The sequence below is a fragment of the Mandrillus leucophaeus genome, unplaced genomic scaffold, assembly GCF_000951045.1.
Source record: "Mandrillus leucophaeus isolate KB7577 unplaced genomic scaffold, Mleu.le_1.0 Scaffold465, whole genome shotgun sequence".
NCBI lineage: Eukaryota > Metazoa > Chordata > Mammalia > Primates > Cercopithecidae > Mandrillus > Mandrillus leucophaeus.
Window position 1 is genome coordinate 3,076,561 of NW_012104976.1, and position 23,290 is coordinate 3,099,850.

The 23,290-nt window shown below is 37.7% G+C and overlaps 1 protein-coding gene across 1 annotated transcript in view; it reads left to right on the plus strand.

Moving 5' to 3' along the window:
* The window catches only part of HEPHL1 (hephaestin-like 1), a 79,277-nt gene that overhangs the window by 15,151 nt on the left and 40,836 nt on the right, over positions 1 to 23,290 (plus strand). The window contains exons 2-4 of the mRNA XM_011995021.1: positions 2,101 to 2,345; positions 21,294 to 21,506; positions 22,116 to 22,295. Coding sequence (XP_011850411.1) covers positions 2,101 to 2,345; positions 21,294 to 21,506; positions 22,116 to 22,295 — 638 coding nt within the window. The remainder of the gene's footprint in view (positions 1 to 2,100; positions 2,346 to 21,293; positions 21,507 to 22,115; positions 22,296 to 23,290) is intronic.

Sequence of the window (23,290 nt, forward strand, 5' to 3'; positions counted from 1 at the left end):
TTTCTTTCTTTCTTTCTTTCTTTCTTTCTTTCTTTCTTTCTTTCTTTCTTTCTTTCTCTTTCTTTCTTTCTCTCTCTCTTTCTTTCTTTCTTTCTTCTCTCTCTCTCTCTTTTTCTTTCTTTCTTTTGCTTGAGTAACTCTTCTTTGAGACTATACTGAAGCATTACTTCCTTAAGGAAACCTCCCCTGACCTATCTTTGACTCCAGATTAGATGCCCCAGAATGTAATCTGTGTTCTCATAACTCTCCCTTCCAGAATAGGGGCTCCTTCAAGGCAGGGGCTTTGTCTTTTTTCCTCCATATCCCTAGTACTGAGGTCAGGGCTTGATATAATTAATGTTTGTTGGATAACTGAGAGAGACTAAATGCACGGACACTTGCAGGAGTGTGTCTCAGAGTAAGATGTGGCCTCTTGCCCCCAAAAGGGACACAGCTACATTGGGATGGCTGCACCCAGGAGTGCTGGAGCTTTTGCTCAAGTAGAAGCCAGTATTTACAGAGCTGGAGCTAGGATGGGAGCTCCATGCTAATCACATAGACTGAGAGTGGGGAAGAGGGCTTCACCTCTCCAGGAGAAGATTGTCTGGCAACTCTCAAGCGGTGCTATTGTTTCACGCTCCCAGACACCAGGGACTGAGTCTCCCCAATATCTAGGTCCTCGGGAGGGCATCTGGTCATCTCAAGTCTTAGAATTCTGTTTTTCTCATGTCCACCCCTTTTCTTCTATTGCACCACCCCCTTCTGGTCTCATAACAGTCTCTCTGCCCCTCAACTTTGCTCTGCCTTTTGCTCAACTCCTCTAAAACTTGCCCAACACTGCCATAGAATAGTCCTTAAACACATGATTATCATGTCACCCATTTTGTGAAAAACCTCAGTGAGTCTCAGTGCTTCCAAGATAAATTTTAAATTCTCCAACCCAGAATTAAACTTGTCAGTCTATCTCCGGAACTTACATGCATCCTTATCTCTCATTCCTCACCTCCTAGACCTGTGCATCAGCCTATAACCTGCTCTTCTCATTCCATCTGTACTGCTTCCTCCTCACAGTACATCCGTTGTCCCGCTTAGTGTCCTCAGTTTTCCCTTTTGTTACTCAATCCTACTTCTCCTTAATTCTTGCAATTGTCTGACCTCTTGTACCCACAGCAATCTTTTCCTTCTCTAAACCATTTTTTTTTTTTGAGACAGATCTTGCTCTGTCATCCAGGCTGGAGTGCAGTGGTGCGATCTTGGCTCACCGCAGCCTTAACTTCCCAGGCTCAAGCGATCCTCCCACCTTGGCCTCCCAAAGTGGGATTACAAGCATGAGCCACTATGCCTGACTTTCTGCTTTTTTTTTTTTAAATGGAGTCTTGCTCTGTCACCCAGGCTGGCATGATCATGGCTCACTGCAGCCTTGACTTCTCAGGCTTGAGTGATTCGCCTGCCTCAACATCTCAGGTAGCTGGGACTACAGTCGGCCCACCACCATGCCCGGCTCTTTTTTTTTTGTTTTTTCTTTTTGTTTGTTTGTTTTTGCAGAAACAGGGTCCCACTATGTTGCCCAGGCTGGTCTCAAACTCCTGGGCTCAAGAGATCTGCCTGCCTTGGCCTCCTAGTGTGGGGATTACAGGTGTGGATCACTATGCCTGGCCTCCCTGAACTATTATGTTCCTAGAAATGTTGAGCCTGTATCTGTTGTATCAATCATTCACTTGACGCTTAATCATCTAAGCCCATTATTTGATTACTTTTTACACCATCTAGCCACATGCTGGGAATGCAGTAAATGTGCAATGAGTGTTAGTTAAATGAAAAAGCAAAGGGGAACACATTGAGTGGAAAGGGGCAAATGTGTAGTGTGGCTTTAGAGTTCTTTGGATTTGTTTTAGTTTGGTTGTGAATACTACTTGTGCCCTTTGGCGTGCCACTTAATTGCTGAATCTCATTTCCACATTAGTAAATTGAGGATAATCTTCCCAGCGCTACAGAGATTACAGGTTATGGGGAACACCAAATGAGAGGTCATACATGCAATACTTTATAAACTCCTAATGGTAAGCTATTAGGGCTTCTCTTTTCATTTCGATTACAAAATATTTTTCTTCTTACTTTTAGACTTGCAACCTTATTTCTCGAAAGAGGGCCCAACAGGATAGGTGGTATTTACAAAAAGGCTGTTTACAGACACTTCACGGATGGAACCTACTCCATAGAGATCCCCAAACCTCCCTGGCTTGGATTCCTGGGCCCCATCTTGAGGGCTGAAGTGGGTGATGTGATTGTCATTCATTTAAAGAACTTTGCTTCTCGACCTTACTCTCTGCATCCACATGGCGTTTTCTACAACAAAGATTCGGAAGGTAAATATCAATCCTCTATTATTGGGGTCTTGTCTCTATTTCATAAGTAAGGTAACTGTCAGAGTTAAAAAGATTTTAGGAGCACAATGATTACATGGATATATTTGTCTCCTCTCTGTCTCCTTCTGCATCCATCTCTGTCTACCTATTCTGTCTCACTCCTTTCTTGCTTTGTTTTTTTTTTTTGTTTTGTTTTCTGTTTTTCAGAGGTAGTCTTACTCTGTTGCCCAGGCTGGAGTGCAGTGGCGTGATATCAGCTTACTGCAACCTCTGTCTCCCTGGTTCTAGATATTCTCCTGCCTCAGCCTCTGTAGTAGCTGGGATTACAGATGTGTACCACCACGCCCAGCTAATTTTTTTTGTATTTTTAGTAGAGAAAATATGGTTTCACCATGTTGGCCAGGCTGGTCTCGACTTCCTGACCTCAAATGATCCGCCTACCTCAGCCTCTCAAAGTGCTGGAATTACTGGCATGAGCTACCATGCCTGGCTCCCCTTCATGTTTTTTCTTTCCCTTATTTCCTCCCTCTCTTCTTCCTTGCTCTTCTTTGTGTTGACACAAAACTCCTCAGTACCTGCTCCACCATGCCCCAGAAGCACACTAGCTTTCTTCCTTGTCACTTAGTCATGCCTGATTTGCACATTGGATAAAGGGCAACATGCTCCTTTCACCCAGTAGCAGCCTTGGCTGTGGGTACGGTTTTATCAACAGAAGCTGATCCCCACTCCTTGCTTCAGGCTGCTATTTTTGGTGCTGCCTTTGTGAAGCAGTCCTGTCTTCCTTCTTGTGTGTACTTTAGGAGTTTCATTAGGGCAGTTTCTGGATTCCTCCCTAATTGAAAAATATTAAACAACTTTCTTAGACTTTTGAGACACAAGTATTTCTCTAACATCAAAAATAATTTTTGCATCCTGTATTTCATTCTTGCTCATGACCTGGTGGAATGAGTCAAAAGGTGCTGTACCTGCTAGGTGACTGCTTCTGGGAAATGTGCCAGCACAGTGCCATTAACTCTGAGGCAAATCACATTATCATCAAAGGGGAGTTTCTGGGCATTAACAAATATCCCAAGGCAGCCTAACTTGTGTGGCAGCTGCCCCAGCCATGTCTCTGTAAGCAGCCAGAGGGGAGAACTCTGATGGTGAACACACAACTGGGATTGCCCTTTGTTCTGCGCTCTTTTCCTCCACCTGGAGTGCAGCCAAGATTTGGTAGTTCTTAATTATTGAGGATGAGCACAAAAATTGTGCCAGGTGAACTTTAAGGTGTAACTGTGAATGCATTTTCTTTAATACAGTTTTTTAAAACTTTTATTTTCAGTTCAGGGGTATATGTGCAGGTTTGTTACATAGGTAAACTTGTGTCATGGGGATTTGTTGTAAAGATTATGTCATCACCCAGGCATTAAGCCTAGTACCCATCAGTTATTTTTCCTGATCCTCTCCCTCCTCCAACCCTCCACCCTCTGCTAGGCCCCAGTGTGTGTTGTTCCCCTTTATGTGTCCATGTGTTCTCATAATTTAGCTCCCGCTTATAAGTGAGAACACGCAATGTTTGGTTTTCTCTTCCTGTGTTAGTTTGCTAAGGATAATGGCCTCCAGCTTTATCCAAGTTCCTGCAAAGGACATCATCTCATTCTTTTTTATGGCTGCATAGTATTCCAAGGTGTATATGCATGACATTTTCTTTATCCAGTTTATCACTGATGGGCGTTCAGGTTGACTCCATGTGTCTTATTTATACTGCAGGTAGAAAGTAAAGCTGTACCAAGACAGTTGTTCCTGACTTTTCAAATATGGAGAAAATAGGGTCATCTTTAAGTCTAATTTTTGTCTTCTTTCCTCCATATGTTTCTGGAAAGCATACCTTAATAGAGTTAATGGTGTCCTGAAAAATCATTTAGGCCAGTGATTCTAAAGCTTTATAGGGTCACAAATTCTTTTTTCAAAAAAATTGTGGTAAAACATATGAACATAAAATTTACCATTTTAACCATTTTCAAGTGTTCAATTCAGTGGCATTAATTACATCCACAAGGTTGTACAATCATCACCATGATCTATTTCCACAACATTTTCATCATCCCAAACTGAAACTATATAGCCATTAATCAGTACCTCTCCATTCCTCCCTTTTGTTGCCCCACTGGCAACTTCTATTCTAATTTCTATGTCTATGAATTTGCCTATTCTAGGTACCTCATATAGGTGGAATCATACAATATTTGTTCTTTTGTGTCTGGCTTATTTCACTTAGCATAATATTTTCAAGGCTTAGTTATACTGTAGTATGCATCACAATGTAATTCCTTTTAAGGCTGAATAATATTCAATTGCACGTATATACCACACTTTGTTTATCCATTCATCTATTGATGGATACTTTGGTTGTTTCCACATCATGGCTATTGTGAATAATACTGCTATAAACATTGGTGCACCACAGATCTTTCTGACCATCTGTGAGAGCCATGAGCCCTTGCACCAGAAAAATATGTATGTGCACAATTTTCTTTTTGAGATGGGGTCTTGCTGTCACTCAGACTGGGGTACAGTAGTGCAATCATGGTTCATTGCAGCCTTGAACTCCTGGGCTCAAGTGATCCTCCTGCCTCGGCCTCCCAAGTAGCTGGGACCACAGGCACCTGCCACTACACCCAGCTAATTTTTCAAATTTTTTTCATAGACATGAGATCTTGCTATGTTGTCCAGGCTGGCCTCAAATTCCTGACCTCAAGCAAACCTCCTGCCTTGGCCTCTCAAAGTGCAGGGATAACAGTCATGCGCCACTGTGCCCAGCCTGTGGACAAAATTTTGAACCCACTTTAAAGAGCTTCTCAGGATCCCTGAAAACATTCATAGGTCCTTAAATTAAGAACATTTCAAATGTTGCTTACCCAGGAAACCTTCTCTCCATCCTGTCTGCAGGACTGTCCCATTTCTGAAGTGTGTTGGTTTATCTCATAACACTTAATACTGGCCAGGTGTGGTGGCTCATGCCTGTAATCCCAGCACTTTGGGAGGCCAAGGTGGGTGGATCACCTGAGGTCAGGCATTTGAGACCAGCCTGGCCAACAGGCGAAACCCAGTCTCTACTAAAAATACAAAAAATTAGCCAGGAGTCGTGGCACATGCCTGTAACCCCAGCTACTTGGGAGGCTGAGGCAGGAGAATCACTTGAACCTGGGAGATGGAGGTTGCAGTGAGCTGAGATCATGCCATTGCACTCCAGCCTGGGCAACAAAGCAACACTCCATCTCAAAAAAAACAAAAAACAAAAAACAAAAAACAAAACAAAACAAAACCAAAACAAAAGCAAACCCCACTTAATACTGATAATAGACATACAAATGGCCAACAGGTATATTTTAAAAACGCTCAACATCACTAATCATTGGGGAAATGCAAATCAGAACTACGATGAGATCTCATCTTACCCCAGCCAAAATGGCTATGACCAAAAAGACAATAAAATGCCCTCCCCCAAAACACAAAACACAAACAACCAGTTACTGGCAAAGACACCAAGAAAAGAGAACACTTATACACTGTTGGTGGGAATGTAAATTAGTACAGCCACTATGGAAAACAGTATGGAGATTCTTCAAAAAATGAAAGATAGAACTACCATATGACCCAGCAGTCCCACTACAGGGTATTTATGCAAGGAAAAGAAATCAGTCTATCAAAAGGGTATCTGCACCCCCATATTTATTGCAGCACTATTCGCAATGGCAAAGATATGGAATCAAACTAAGTGTCCATCAGTGGATGAATAGATAAAGAAAATGTGGTATATACACACAACAGAACACTATTTGGCCATAAAAAGCATGAAATCATGTCATTTGCAGCAACATGTATGGAACTGGAGGTCATCATGTTAAGTGAAATAAGCTAGGCACAGAAAGACGTATATAGCATGTTCTCACTCATATATGAGAGCTAAAAAAAAAGTAGATTTCATGAAGATAGAGAGTAGAGTGATAGATAACAGCAGGTTGGGAAGGGTATGTGTGGTAGGGGGATGAAGAGAGGTTGGCTAATGGGTACAAACATATTGTTAGATAGAAGGAGTAAGTTCTAATGTTCAATAGCGCCATAGGGTGACTATAGTTAACAACAATGTATTGTATATTTCAAAATAGCTAGAAGCGAGGACTTGAGATGTTCTGAACACAAAGAAATGACAAATACTCAAGGTGATGGATACCCTAAATACCCTGACTTGATCATTTCACCTTCTATGCATGTAACAGAATATCACATGTACCCCATACATGTATACACATATTATATATAAGTTTTTAAGAACTGCTACGGTAAAGGGGACCTTTTCTGTTTGCTTGCTCGTGTGTGTCTGTCTCTAAATTAGATTGTAGGGTTCCCTGGAGCAGGGACCATCTCGGATCTTGCTGGGCATTGCTTCCCAGTACCTGGCCTAGTGCTTGGCATGTGGTAAGTGTTCTCTAAACACTTTTTGTGTGCTTCCCAGATCTAGCCCAAGATCATCAATACTCAGAGAGGAAATGTGCATGGACCAACATCTTACAGTTGATTAGGAGCTGAATTGGGATGGACACAGGCTATTCATTACTATTCTATCTCCCATTCTAGGGCTCTCTCCACTGTTCCACACTGCGCCTTTACCTGTGCAGGCACTTAAGCAGCACTGCCCATCCTGTGTGCAAATCTCAGCAGGCCACTGGGAAGTCTTGATTTTCAACCTTCCTGGGTCTGCCAGAGGGTTTCTTGTGAAAGTTTAGAGCAATGGCCAGGTCTTTAGTTATGGGCATGAGGCGCCCTTGATTTGCTTCTCCTCACCACCATATATAGTTTTTCAAAAGGTCTGTATTCATTGATAAACCTTTCATTGAGCACCCACCAGGTGCCAGACACTGATTCTGGGTCCTGAGGATAAAAGATGAATGAATCATAGGCTGTAGTAAAAAAAAAAAAAAAAAAAAAAAAATCAATGACCATAAGTATAAGGAGTTAATTTCAGTGCTCTTAATTCTGCTCCATTGATCTATATACTTAACCTTGGACCATTGTCACAATGTCTTGATTACTGTGAACTTCTAGTTAGTTTTGAAATGGAGTCACATAAGTCCTTCAACTTTGTTATTCTTTTCAAGGCTTTTTGGCTATTTAGGTTCTTTGCCTCCATATATATATTTGATCAGCTTATTAATTTTTACCAAAAAAAAATCAGCTAGGATTTTGATAGCAGTTGCTTTGCATTAATTTGGTTGATAAATTGTAGGAAAATTCCATCTGCATTTAAAAAACAAATGGTCATCTTGCCAATATTGAGTCTTCCAATCCATGAACATGGAATTTAGGTCTTTAATATCTCTCAATAATGTTTTAGTTTTTAGTTTACAAGATTTGCATTTCTTTTGTTAAATTTATTCCAAAGTATTTTATTTTTTCTGTTGATATTATGAATGGAATAGTTTTCTTAATTTCATTTTTGGATTGTTTGGTGTTAGTGCAGAGAAATAGAATTAATTTTTGTATGTTGAAGTTATATTCTACTTCCTTGCTAAACTTGTTTCTTAGTAGATGTTTAGTAGATTTGTTGGAATTTTCTACATATGGACTTACACCATTGTGAATGAAGAGAGTTTTAATTCTTCCTTACCAATCTGTATACCTTTAATTTTTTTCTTTTGACTTATTACATGGCTATAACCTTTAGGAAAATATTTAATATTAGTAGTGAGACCAGATATTCTTACCTTTTTCCCAATCTTAGGAAGAAAGCATTTTGTCTTCCTCCATAAGCATGAGGCTAACTGTGCATTTTTTCCAGATAGCTTTTTATCAGAAAGAAAGTTTCTTTCTTTTTTTTAAATTTTGAATTTTTGTGGGAACATAGTAGATGTATATATTTATGGGTTGCATGAGATATTTTGATACAAGCATGCAATGCATAATAATAACATCACAGTACATGGCGTATCCATCACCTCAAGCATTTATCCTTTGTGTTTCAGACAATCCAATTATACTCTCGTTATTCTAAAATGTACAATTAAATTAGTTTTGACTATTGTCACCCTGTTGTGCTAGCAAATAATAGGTCTTATTAATTCTTTCTGTTTTTTATATCCATTAACCATCCCCACTTCCTCCTACCTTTCCACTACCTTTCCTGGCCTCTGGTATCCATCCATCTGTTCTCTATTAGTTCAATTGTTCTAATTTTTAGTTCCCACAAATAAGTGAGAACATGTGAAGTTTGTCTTTCTGTGCCTAGCTTATTTCGCTTAACATAATGACCTCCAGTTCCATCCACACTGTTGCAAATGACAGGATCTCATTCTTTCTTGTGACCGAATAGTACTCCATTGTGTATATGTGCCACATCTTCTTTATCTATTTGTCTGCTGGTAGACACAGTTGGCTTCCAAATCTTGGCTGCTGTGAATAGTGCTGCAATAAACATGGAAGTGCAGATATCTGATTTCCTTTTTTGGGGGTACATTAAAATGGGGTATGTACCCATACCAGTGGGATTGCTGGATTGTATGATAGCTCTATTTTTAGTTGTCTGAGGAAATTTCAAACTGGTCTCCATAGTGGTTGTACTAATTTACATTCCCACCACCAATGTACAAGGATTCCCTTTTCTCCACATTCTCACTAGAATTTTTTATTGCCTGTCTTTCGAATAAAAGTCATTTTAACTGGGTTAGGAGAATATCTCATTGTAGTTTTGATTTACATTTCTCTGATGACCAATAATGTTGGGCACTTTTTCATACACCTGTTTACCATTTGTATGTCTTCTTTTGAGAAATAGCTATTCAGATCTTTTGCCCATTTTTAAACCTGGTAATTAGATTTTTTTTCCTATAGAGTTCCTTATATATTCTGGTTATTAATCCCAGATAGGTAATTTGCAAATATTTTCTCCCATTTTATGGATTGTCTCTTCACTTTGTTGATTGTTTTCTTTGCTGTGTAGAAGCGTTTTAACGTAATGTGATCCCATTTGTCCACTTTTGCCTTGGTTGCCTGTGCTTATGGGGTATTACTCAAGAAATCTTTGCCGAGACTAATGTCCTGGAGAGTTTCCCCAATATTTTCTTGTTGTAGTTTTATAGTTTAAGGCCTTAAAGTTTTTAGTCCATTTTGATTTGATTCGATTTTCGTTTATGCTGAGAGATAGGAGTCTAGTTTTATTCTTCTGCATACGGATATCCAGTTTTCCCAGTACCATTTATTAAAGAGATTGTCTTTTCCCCAACGTATGTTCTTGGCACCTTTGTTAAAAATGAGTTCACTGTAGATGTATGGATTTATTTCCAGGTTCTCTATTCTGTTCCATTTGTCTATGTGTCTGTTTTTATGCCAGTACCATGCCATCTGGGTTACTATAGCTCTGTAGTATAATTTGAAGTCAGGTAATGTGATTCCTCCAGTTTTGTCCTTTTTGCTTAGGATGGCTTTGGCTATTCTAGTTTTTTTGTAGTTCCATATAAATTTTGGGAATGTTTTTTTCAATTTCTGTGTTGACTGTCCTTGGTATTTTGATAGGGATTGATTTGGACAGTATGAACATTTTAACAATATCGATTCTTCCAATCCATGAACATGAAATGTTTTTCCATTTTTTTGTCCTCTTCAATTTCTTTCATCAGTGTTTTATAGTTTTCATTATGGAGATCCTTCACTGCCTTAGTTAAGTTAATTTCTAGGTATTTAACTTTATTTGTAGCTATTGTAAATGGAATTACTTTCTTGATTTCTTTTTCAGATTATTCACTGTTGTCATATTGAAATGCTACTGATTTTGTATGTTGATTTTGTACCCTGCAACTTTACTAAATTTGTAAGTTATAATAGTTTTTGGTGAAGTCTTTAGGTTTTTCCAAATATAAGATTATATCATCTGCAAATAAGGATAATTTGACTTTTTCCTGGCCAATCTGGATGTCCTTATTTCTTCCTCTTATCTGATTGCTCTAACTAGGACTGGAGGAAATTCTTTTCTATTCCTAGTTTGTTGAGAGTTTTTCACTAAGTAAGTACTGGATTTTGTTTAATACTTTTCTATATCTGTTGAGATGGTCATGTGGCTTTTCTATATCTATTGAGATATATTGATATATTATTACATTAACTAATTTTTGGATGTTAAGCCAACCTGGCAATCGTGAGATCAATCCCATTTGACCATGGCATACAATGCTTTTTATATGCTGATGAATGCAATTTGCTAATATTTTGTTAAGAATTTTTGTGTCTAAGTCATGAGGGATATTGTTCTGTAGTTTTCTTGTGATGTCTGTATCTGATTTTGTTGTCAAGGCAATACTTGCCTCATAGAATGAATTGGAAAGTCTCCACTCTTCTATTTTCTGAAAGATTTTGTAAAGTATTGGCATGGATTTTTCTTAGTATTTGATAGAATATTTATATAAAACCATCTAAACCTGAATTTACTTTCAGGGAGGATTTTTAGTTACTAATTCAATTTATTGTTATAGATATGTCCCAATTTTTTATTTTTATATTTTAGTCAGTTTTGGTAACTTGTGTCTTTCTAGAAATTTGTGTGTTTCATCTTAGTTGTCTAATATTTTGGCAGAAAGTTGCCTATATTTCCTTATGATACTTTTAATTTCTGTATGGTCAGTGATATCGCCTCTTTCATTCCTGATTTTGGCAATTAGTGTTCTCTTTCTCTCTTGGCCAGTGTAAAAAAAGTTGTCTCAATTTTGTTGATCTTTTCAAGTACCAACTTTTGGTTTCATCTATTTTGTTTTTTCTGTTTTCTTTTTCATTGATTTCTGTTCCAATCCTTACTTCTTCTTTCTGCTTGCTTTGGATTTGTTTTTCTCTTCTTTTTCTAGTTTCTTAAGATGAAAACTTATGTTATTGATTTGAGAGGTTTTTAAATTTCTGAGATAGATGATTTAAAATCTAAATTTCCTTTTTAAGCATGGCTTTACCTGTATCTCATACATTTTGATATTTTTGTTTTCATTTTAATTCAGTTCAAAATATTTTACAATTTCCCTTGTGATTTGTTCTTTGACCTATGGGTTACCTAGAAGTGTATCATTTTATTTCCAAATATTTAGATGATTTCAAAGATTTCTTTCTGTCAGTATTTAATTTAATTCCATTGTGATTGAAAAATATGATTTGTATGATAGTAATCCTTTTCAATGTATTGAAACTTATTTTATGCCTAGTATACGCTCTACTCTGGAGAACCATCCATGTGCTCTGTAATGAAGGTATATTCTACAGTCATTGGGTGCAATGTTCCAGAGACATCATTTAGGTATAATTGGTTCATAGTGTTGTTCAAGTCTCCTATATCCTTGCTGATTTTCTGGTTAGGTGTTCTATCAGTTATTGAGAATTGAATATTGAAATCTTCAACAATTATTGTTGAGTTGTCTATTTGTCCTTTTTTGGGGGGAAGGTCTGAGTGTCACTTATTAACAGCAATTTATACAGATCTGTTTTCAAAGTTCAGGCACAGAGCCCTGGAGAAGAGCAGTCTCTGAACAAGGAAGCCAGGAACACAGGATGTACACATCTTTGGCAGGCATGTTTAGCCCCAGAAGGATTCAATACTTCAAGTTGGAATTCCACTGGATATTTGAGAGGGACCAAAGTTGAGGGTAGAAAGAAGTCTTCAACAGGATTCAGATCTCGGTCTAGGGCTCCTCTTGCACTGTCTAAGTCCATCCAAGTATTAGGACCCTGGGGGGCAAGAATCAGGCCAACTCATTTCAACAGAAGCAGATTCTTCAATCTGCACTCAGTTAGTTCACACTTGTTTCCACTGGTCCCACAGTTAAAGAGAATTGGCCTTATAGTAAGAGACAGACCACTTTCTCTCTGACCCTCTCCAGCACCTCTCTTCAGCTGCATCTGTGCAGGAACTGCTGGGAAAATTGAGGCCTGCCTTTTCAATTCAGCTGCATGTGCCTTTACCCTCAAATCTTCAATCAATGACAGGATGGAGGCTACCTGTGAACTCAGGCTGACAACTGTTCTCCCCAGTCCATCACACACATTGCCCTACCTTAGTTCTGCCAATTGCAGTACCTAGGCTGGAGCTACAGTAGACCTCAAATTGGGACCTAAAGCCAGTCTGCATAGGCACTTGGGAATTTTTCGTAGCAGGTGTGGATAAAAAAGTAAATGAATGTGATAATGTGAGAAGAGTGAAAGAGCTTCATTTGATAATTAGACATCTGAAGTGATTTTACTTTTCTTTTATTCACTTTAAGCCAATCATGAAATTTCACAGTGATTTCTCAGGCACGAGCAGAAGGAAGACAGTGTTAAGAATCATTGGGGCTGTGGCCCAGTTGGCCTGAGGAGGTACAGGCAGGGTGAGTCCTCACTGGGGCAGCTGGAGGGGCACAGACTGCCCTGCTAGAAGGTAGATGATGTTATGAGAGTGTGAGAATTGGTATGCAATGTCATCTGCAGCTTCCGGCTTGTGCAGCTCAATCTGGCCATCACCTGTGGTGGCCAGTGAGTTGGCACTCAGCTCAGCTGCCTTGGAGACTCCCTTGGCAGAGATGATGGCCACCTTTTTCTGCTGCTCAGACTTTTCCACCATGAATCTGGCCCTCTCTGATTCCTGCTGAGCCACCGGTTTCACTCCTACCACTTCTTTGAACTCCTTCCCAAAGGCCAGATGTGTTAAGGATACATCATCCAAGATGAACTCAAAGGTGGTTGCTTAGTCTGTAAGGTCATTGCTAACCTGCCTTGGAGACCAGCTCTCTCTGGGTGACCAGTTCTCCAGCATCAAAGTAATCCATCAGTAACATGAGGATCTTTTCACATCATCCAGGATGAGCTTAAAGGTGGCTGCTTGCTCCATAAGGTCGTTGTTAACCTGCCTGGAGACCAGCTCTCTCTGGGTGATCAGTTCTCCAGTATCAAAGTAAGCAATCAGTAATGTGAGGATATCTTAGTGATGTACAGCAGCACACGCTCATCATAGTCCTCTCCAATGCTGGTGAAGATGTGAGGAAGCTGGCTAGTGACAGGCTGGAAGACAATGTACACTGTAATCTTGACATTATGTAAATCTTCACTACTAGTGATGACTGGTGCGTTATGTGATCAAGAGTAGCAGTCAACGCTAATTGGTTTCTGTACCAATAGGATGAGAAAGTGAGTTCCTTTCCCTACTGCAATGTCCTGTGCTCCATGGAATCTGCCAAAGATTTAGCTCTGTGCTCAGTATCCACGTAATATAAGGTAGAGCTCACCATGCCTCCTGTAACGGCTAAGGCCAGGCTAAACTTGCCAATGGACTCTAATACTTTGGCAGCCAGGTTTCCTTCTGCTGGACTCTTTCACAGCCAGCTTCTATTCCCTGTTCTTTAAATTAAGTCAGTTTTTCCTTCATGTATTTTGATGCATTTTTATTAGATATGAATACATTTATAATTGCTATATTTTCCTGATATATTGACCCTTTTATCGCAACAAAATATCTTTGTCTCTAATAATATTTCTTGTCTTAAAATCTATTTTGTCTGTTGTTGATATAGCCTCTTACTTTTGCTATTTCAATTATTTTACTTTCAACCTATTTGTGTCTTTGAATGTAAGACACAATACAAACAGCATATAGTTGAATCTTGCTTTTTTTCCCCCGGCGTGACAATCTCTGCATTTTGATTATGGTGTTAGATCTTTCACACTTAATGTAATTATGTATTAGTTTGATTTATATTTGTCATTTTGCTAATTATTTTCTATATGTCTTATGTCTTTTTTGTTCCTCTGGTCCTCTTTTACTGCCTTCTTTTGTGTTGAACAAATATTTCTTAGAATAGTATTTTAATTTCTGTTTATTTTTTAGCCTATATATCATTGAGTCATTTTCTTATTGGTTTGCCTCGGGATTGTAATATGCATCCTAGTTTATCACGTTTACCAACTAAATTCTGGCAAAATGTAGAAGCTTTGCTCCATAAAGTTCCATTCTCTCCCCCTCCTTTGTGCTATTATTGATATCTATCTATCTATCTATCTATCTATCTATCTATCTATCTATCTATCTATCTATCTATCTATCTATAATGCCCTTCTCTAAATAAACCCAGCAATACATTGTTATATACTTGGTGCTTTATATTACTTTATGACTTTTAAAAAATAAAGAAAATAAAGGAAAATATATTTATAGAACCTCTTATACAAAGTCATATATTTCCCATTTCTGGTGCTTTTCATTTCTTCCTGTGATTTCAAGTTACTCTTTGGTGACATTTCCATTTATTATGATGGTTCGTCATCCTTTAGTATTCCTTGTAAGGCAGTTCTGCTAGTAACAAACTCATTCAGTCTTCATTTATCTAGAATGTCTTGCCTTTAGTTTTGAGGGATAGTTTTGCTGGATATAGCATTCTTGGCTAACATTTCCTCTCTGGCATTTTGGGTATATCATCTCATTGTCTTCTGGTTTCGAATATACAGTTGAGAAGTCAACCATTAATCACGCTGATGCTCCCTTGTACGTGATGGGTCATTTTTCTCTATCTGGTTTTAATATTACATTTTTGGCTTCCTTTACACTTTCCACAGTTTAACAATGATGTATCTATTTGTGGACCTCTTTGTATTTATCAAATTTTGGCTCATTAGGCTTCTTTGATGTGTAGGTTAATGTTTTTCATCACATTTGGGAAATTTTTGGCCATTATTTATTTGAATATTTATCCCATACTTTTTTTTTGTTGTTTTCCCCGCTTTCTGAAGACAACTGTTATACACATGCTAGTAAATACATTGTCCCACTGGTCTCTGAGGTTCTATCCATTTTCTTCTATTTCCCCGCCTCTCTTTTTCAGATAGGATAATTTCTATTGATCTATCTTCAAGGTCACTGATACTTTCTTTTGCCTTCTTGAATCTATTGTTGAGCTCCTCTAGTGAGTATTTTATTTAATGTATTGTGCTTTTCAATGCCAAAATTCCAATTTGATTCTTTTTATTATTTCTATTTGCTTATTAAGATTCTCTATTTGTTGAGTCATTTGTCCCATTTTTCTTTAAACCTTTACACATAATTCTTTTTAGTTGTTTGAATGTATTATTATAGCTGCTTTGAAGTCTTTCTCTGCTAAATTCAACCTCTAAGGACATAAAGAGAGACAGTTTCCACTGGCTGCCTTTTTTTCTCTGACTATTAATCACACTTGCCTGTTTCTTTGTGTTTCTCATATTTTTGTTGTTGTTGAAAACTGGATTTTTTAAAAGAATGTAATGTAGCAACTCTGGATTCTCATTCCTTCATCAACTCTAGGTTATTTGTTGTTGTTTGCTTGCGTCTTTGTTTAGTAACCTGTGGGCTAAATCTGTGGATTATCTTTCCCATGGTGTGTGGCCACTGAGATTTCTGCTTTTTTTATTATTTATTATTTATTTTTATTTTTAAGTCTGGCTTCTGAGAGGTCATTCCTATGTCTGCTTAGCTCACTGGTCAGCAAATGATTGGAAGCAGTTGTGCCTAAGCATCTTGAGCCAATAAATCTTATGTTCTCTGCTAGTGGATCTGTGAGTGGTTAGAAAAACAATGCTGTAGAATCCTACTCTTCTTAGCTGCTGTTCAGCAGTTTCAAGCATAAACATTGCTAAATGTTTTTATTCAATTTCTAGATACCAGAATGGTTTGTTATTTTTTAAATCAATTTTGTCTAACATTATAGTTGCTTTTTTGGGAAGAGAATTTGCTGACTTCTTTGCTCTCCTTTAATGAGGTTTTGTCTTTGCCATAGCTATAAGCTTGAAAGTCTTAAAGTCTCTGCTTAATTCAGCTTAGTGTTTGCTGTGAGCCAGACACAATGCTGGGTTGTGAAGAAGAGTAAATATACAGCTGTTGCTTCCAAGATATCATCCAAGGGAGGGGTAGAGAATGGAACTTAGAAGTGGGTTGAGCGGGTGGGGTTAACATTAATTGAGAAGCTATTTTATGCTAATGCCTGTGCCAGAGGTCTTATATACATTCCTTCATTTAATGATAAAATGAACTAGTGCTTTCTTGACCTACATCTGAAATATGCTTAAGTATTAGGAATTATTTAAAAATAAATTTTATTGGTTTTTAAATTTTATTTTTTATTTTATTTGTTTTATTTTTATAGAGATGGGGTCTCGCTATGTTGCCTAAACTAGTCTCAAACTCCTGGCCTCAGGCAATCCTCACACCTTGGCATCTCAAAGTGCTCATATTACAAGTGTGAGCCACTGCACCTGGACTGGTTTTTGCTTTAATATAAAAAAGTATAAAGCAGGGGAAAATTGCACACAATCTGATTCTTTACATACTCACTAAAATTAGTTCAAAATAGAAAATTAAAGAGAAAGTACCCTATGAACATGGTTAGAAGTTCTTAAGAGTAACGAGGTATAAGAAAAGTTAAAACCCTGCTCGCTTGTCTTTCACTCGAAAGGCAATAAACAATTTCTATAAATTTTTCACAGACTTTTTTTCTATACATATATTAGCATGTATGTATGTGTATATTCTTGCTCATTTATATAAAAGGGGTTATGCTAGAACACTTTCTGTTTTTCACTTTTTACTTTGTCTTGGAGATTTTCTCATATTAGTACATATAGTGAGACTTCCATTTAACAATTGTGCAGTATCCCATCATATGAACGTATCAGTTCAGTATTGATAATTTAGGTTGCTTCCAGTTCATGTAATTTGAAAAACATTTTCAAGTATGTTTCTCAATACATTATTACAAATAAAATTGCTGGTTGTACATACTTTCTTTGAATAGGAATTGGCAAGCTCTCTTCTGAAAAATTGCATATTTTACTCTTCTGCCGTTTGTTTATGAATGAGCTTAATTCTCCCATGACCCCATCAATCCTCCAAATTCTCAAACCTGACGGGTAAAAAAATTGTGTGAATTTTAAAAGCTCACACAGCCTAGAACATATATAAGCAAATAAATAGTGTTTTATACTTCCATACTGTTAAGGTTACCATTGGTCAAAATCCTTAATAAATTCTTTTGAAAATGACTTTAAGAACAACTTAATAAGCTACCTATCTCCAAATCACTTCTTCCTTTATATTTATACTTTATTTTTGATTTCCAATGATATTCTTCAACTTCAGTAGTGGCACAAAGGCTCTGTTTGGGGATTCTCTCTCCTCGTTTCAATAATAGCCTTCAATAACTCCTAATAATAATAAAAACAAGACCCACTAAGTAAATTGTGAACATAAGAATTTCTAGAACAATTGTTATTTATATTGATTTGTATCATGTAATCAATTCAAAATAAGTGATCTCAATAGAAACTTCAAGACAAGTCCACTCTCACTCAACTCCTGACCCTCCGTATATAAATCTCTCCATATAGAAAAGAATCTTCCAAGACATGCATTTTATTCATAGAGCTTTGGACAAAGGCAGTGTAAGGTAATGCCACTCAGTCATATTTTATTTTTTTGTATATATATATGTGTGTGTGTATATATATATATATTTTTTGCACTGGGGTAGGTCTTAAAGATACAACCATGAGCAAAAAGAAGCCTGGTATTTGCTTTAATGCAGCTTACAGTCTAACATGAGATAGAGACATTAATCAAGCAATCATACACACACACATGATATTTATATGTGTGTGTATATGTATACACATATACATACTATATATGTGTTTTATATCTATATAGTGTGTGCATATATACACATACATACATATACACATGTATAATTAAAAACCTACATAAATGCTATAAATAAATAAAATAGCTTACTAAAAGGCTACTATATATCAGGCACTGTGATAAGCACTTTATAGATATTATATCCTACAAGTCTCAACAACTCTGATCCTTTCCTTACTCCTTATACGAAAATTAATTCAAGATGGATTAGAGACTTAAATGTTAGACGTAAAACCATAAAAACCCTAGAAGAAAACCTAGGTAATACCATTCAGGACATAGGCATGGGCAAGGACTTCATGTCTAAAACACCAAAAGCAACGGCAACAAAAGCCAGAATTGACAAATGGGATCTAATTAAACTAAAGAGCTTCTGCACAGTAAAAGAAACTACCTTCAGAGTGAACAGGCAACCTACAGAATGGGAGAAAATTTTTGCAATCTACTCATCTGACAAAGGGCTAATATCCAGAACCTACAAAGAACTCAAACAAATTTATGAGAAAAAAACAAACAACCCCACCAAAAAGTGGGCAAAGGATATGAACACACATTTTCTCAAAAGAAGACAAGCATACAGCCAACAGACACATGAAAAAATGCTCGTCATCACTGGCCATCAGAGAAATGCAAATCAAAACCACAATGAGATACCATCTCACACCAGTTAGAATGGCAATCATTAAAAAGTCAGGAAACAACAGGTGCTGGAGAGGATGTGGAGAAATAGGAACACTTTTACACTGTTGGTGGAATTGTAAACTGGTTCAACCATTGTGGAAAACAGTATGGCGATTCCTCAAGGATCTAGAACTAGAAATACCATATGACCCAGCCATCCCATTACTGGGTGTATACGCAAAGGATTATAAATCATGCTGCTATAAAGACACATGCACACGTATGTTTATTGCAGCACTATTCACAATAGCAAAGACTTGGAATCAACCCAAATGTCCATCAGTGACAGACTGGATTAAGAAAATGTGGCACATATACACCATGGAATACTGTGCAGCCATAAAAAAGGATGAGTTCGTGTCCTTTGTAGGGACATGGATGAAGCTGGAAACCATCATTCTCAGCAAACTATTGCAAGAACAGAAAACCAAACACCACATGTTCTCACTCATAGGTGGGAATTGATCAATGAGATCACTTGGACTCTGGAACGGGAACATCACACACCGAGGCCTATCATGGGGAGGGGGGAGGGGGGACGGATGGCATTGGGAGTTATACCTGATGTAAATGATGAGTTGATGGGTGCTGACAAGTTGATGGGTGCAGCACACCAACATGGCACAAGTATACATATGTAACAAACCTGCATGTTGTGCACATGTACCCTAGAACTTAAAGTATAATAATAAAAAAAAAAGAGGTAGGAATTTATGATTATCACCACCTAACAGATAAGAAGCTAAGAGTCACAGAAGAGAACGAAATTGCCCAAGCTGCGTATTTAACAAGTGATGGAGGTAGGATTCCTTTGCAGGCAGTCTAATTTTGGTGCCTGTGAGCTTAACCACTGGCTCTACTGCCCTTCTCTCAGTGTGAATGCATTTTAGAAAACTGACCCAGTCCAGGGAGTCCAGGATTGCCTGAGCCAGACCATGCTGGACCTTCTAATCTACATTAAACACATTTGACCTTCATCCCAACACTGATGGGAAGCCATGAAATGATTTTAAACAGGGAACAATAGAATTATATTTAAGATTTGAAAAGATCACTCTTGTGGTAGCTTGGAAAATGGATTAGAAAGGCAAGAGGAAGGGAAGCCAACTAGGAGGTTACTACAAAGTCCAGGTGAGAGACGAGGGTAGTTCAGGCTATGGATGTGATGATGGAGACCAACATAAATAAATGGATGAATTTGAGAAGAAGCAGAGATAGGACCCTGTGGTATTTTGGAAATGGAAAGAGAGAAAGAGGAGGAAGAAAAATACTTCCTTTGTTTCTGGCTTGTGGCTGAATATTGGCAGTGCCTTTTACTGGGAGTAGTGGCAGTGACTGAGGACCGAGCTTGGGAGAGAAGACCTAATACTCCCTGGGAAAGGATGCATTTGCAATCTTCTTGAAGTTTACCAGTAGGGATGTCAAACAGACAGTTGAATATCAGTGTAAAGTATAGAGGTGAGGTCCTGGCTGGAGATAAACGTGGAGGTCACCGGTGCATGGCTGATTGGTGGCACTGTGGGGATGAGCACTGTCGGCTGGGGAGAAAGCACAAGGCATGGAAGGAAGAAGCCAGCATTATACTTTGAGGATTTCTCACAAAAAAATGGCAGATACGAGAGAGTGAACTGGAAAAGTGGACTGAAAAAGAGTGGTCAAAGCATATGGTGTGATGCCACATGAGTCAAGGAGGGAGGGAGCTGACAATAGTATCAAATGCTGCTGAGATAACACAATTTTTTAAAATGTCATTTGGATTTAATGGATGAGGGGAAGCTCTCTGGAGTTTTTTCCCTATGTCCTGTTCCTCTATCACATTAGATAAGTATCAAGTTAGAAAGCAGCAAACTACATTAATTTAACTTTGAGTACAAATAGTTTTGTCAAAATACTATTCAGTATTATATTCTCACCCCGTATTGAGAGAAAATGTAAGAAACTGTTTTAAAAAGAATGTTTTTGCATCTTTTGGAAACCATTCTTGAAAACATTGAAGACATAATTCATTACATTACTGAATAATTTATATATAGTAATTTTCTTGAAAATACTCTCTCAGAATCTAGTACTAGTAAAAAGTTCCTTTCTCTTAAGGAACTAGTAACTTTCCCTTTACTGGACAATGAAACAGTATAAGCTAATTATATTCACCTAATATATATTAACTCTATATTTAACAATATAACCTAAATATAATCAGGAAATTCAAAGCTTCAGTTGATATGAAAGGGCTCTAACTAATTATGTAGCATATGGGTTTAGTTTGTAAAGTGGCTCATCAGAAAGAGTCCTTATTATGAACATTTATTAAGTTCCTAGTTCTGTTCAAAACACTCTGTATATATTGCCTCATTTAGTTATTACATCCCTGTAGGATAGATATCAACATTTCAGTTTTACTGATAGAGAACGGAGACATTAAGAATTTAAGTAACTTGCCTCAAGTCCCATAGCAAATGAATTTTAATTCAGTTATGTTTGATTCCAAAGCTCTGGCCCTCTCTACTATAGCATGTGATCTCTGTGTTTTAACTATGTTTTATCTTTTTTTTTTTTTTTTTTGGAAGGAGCCCTATACCCAGATGGAACATCTGGAAGGAACAAAAATGATGACATGGTTCCTCCTGGGAAAAACTACACCTACGTCTGGCCGGTGAGAGAAGAATATGCACCTGCTCCAGCCGATGCCAACTGCCTGACCTGGGTGTACCATTCGCACATCGACGCCCCTAAGGACATCTGCTCTGGGCTAATTGGTCCCCTGCTGGTCTGCAAGGAAGGTAAAGAACTTTGTTTCCAGGTAACTAGGGAGTTGAAGTGTGAATAAGATTCAGGTCTTATTTTGCCTACCTCCTTTGCTCCACACAGAATGTGCCTCTTCTTCCAAATTTCTTTAGAAATTCTAACATGGAAGATTAATCTGACACCATAGCAGAGGGCAGTAATTCAGATTTTTTGTCCAAGAATCATCACAGCATTCTTAGACTTTATAGTTACTTTTTAAAATGATATTTCATAACACAATGCATAGAAAAGTGAGAAATTTAGTCAAATGACCAGGGATGCCTTTTGCTTCATTATTTCACCTAAATAATCATTTGCTATTTTATACCTTATTATTTGACTTAGCATGTCCATACTTTGTCAATAAAATGAACTCCCTTTAGAGATAGCCAGGCTTCCAAGTATGCGATTATGAAGATTTCTGTTTTATGACTTTTCTATGGCTCTGTCATTTCCATTAAAGTCTTTTGCTGATTTTATATTGTGGGTTATCCTTGTAGGTATAGGTCTTCACCAAACTTCACACTTACCTGACACTATTGGAAGGAAGCAAAGCTCATCTTGATTTAGTTCTTTCTCTCTACTCTTTTGAATGTGCCTGATAGGTATCCTGAATAGATATTCAGGGACACGGAATGATGTGGATCGAGAGTTTGTTATAATGTTTACTCTTGTGGATGAGAATCAAAGCTGGTACCTCGATGAAAATATCAAACATTTCTGCACGGACCCTGATTCAGTTAACAAGAAAGATGCTGTTTTCCAGAGGAGTAACAAAATGCATGGTGAGTACTTCCCATGTTCCCAAACATACCAGGCCTTTCATACTATAAGGTACCACAAGGGATACAAAATACACAGAAATGTTGATCTGAGTTTGGCAAGATTTATAACTCAGTGATGACCATGGTTAGAAAGTGATACAATACATGACACATGTTTGAACCTGAAACAATCTGAGGGGGACAAAGCAGTGGATACATGCTAAATTGGGCATGCAGTGTGGACAAAGCCATAGAGCTTTGGAAAAATGGAGGGATCAATGTTATATTGTAACTGGAAAAGAATCGGTGCCTGAGATGAGCCCAGAGCATGGGTGGGCTTTGACTGACTGGAAGGAAAAAGGAGAATGAAATCATCATCCTATAATAATCCTCTGTTTTTCAACACTTTGCTTTATCCAGTAACCATTTTCTGAGCCGCTGCTAAATTTTAAGAACTGAGTTATACATGGGGTTTAAATAAGCACTTATGAATTCATTACATTTCCCAGGCATTCTTTACATCAACAAAATTTATTGAGCATATACTATACATCAGACTCTGTATTTGTTCAAAATAGTGAACTTCTATAGTTACTTCATTAGTTGACACAGGGCACTTACTCATGCCTGTTTTGCAAAGCAGTAGCTTAATGTAGCATTTTAAGATTTTCTTAGAGAGTTCTAGTAAACATAAAGGAAATAGTCAACCTACATATCCCACCTTATTTACTGACATATCTTCTCCTTCTATTGCTTGTCTCTCTCTCAGAATTGTTCTAACCAAGTTATCCTCAATATAGTCATAAAATCATAAGAGAAATAGAAGGAGCTGACGATCATCTGACATCTCCATTTTACAGAAGAGAAACTGAGGTCAAGAGACTATCAATGACTTGTTTAAGGTCAAAGTGATAATTAGTGCCTGACAGTTTCCTGAGAGAAGTCCCATAGCAAATAAATATAAATTTGGCCATGTTTTATTCCAAAGCACATCAAGGCATGATTGTCAGTATGTT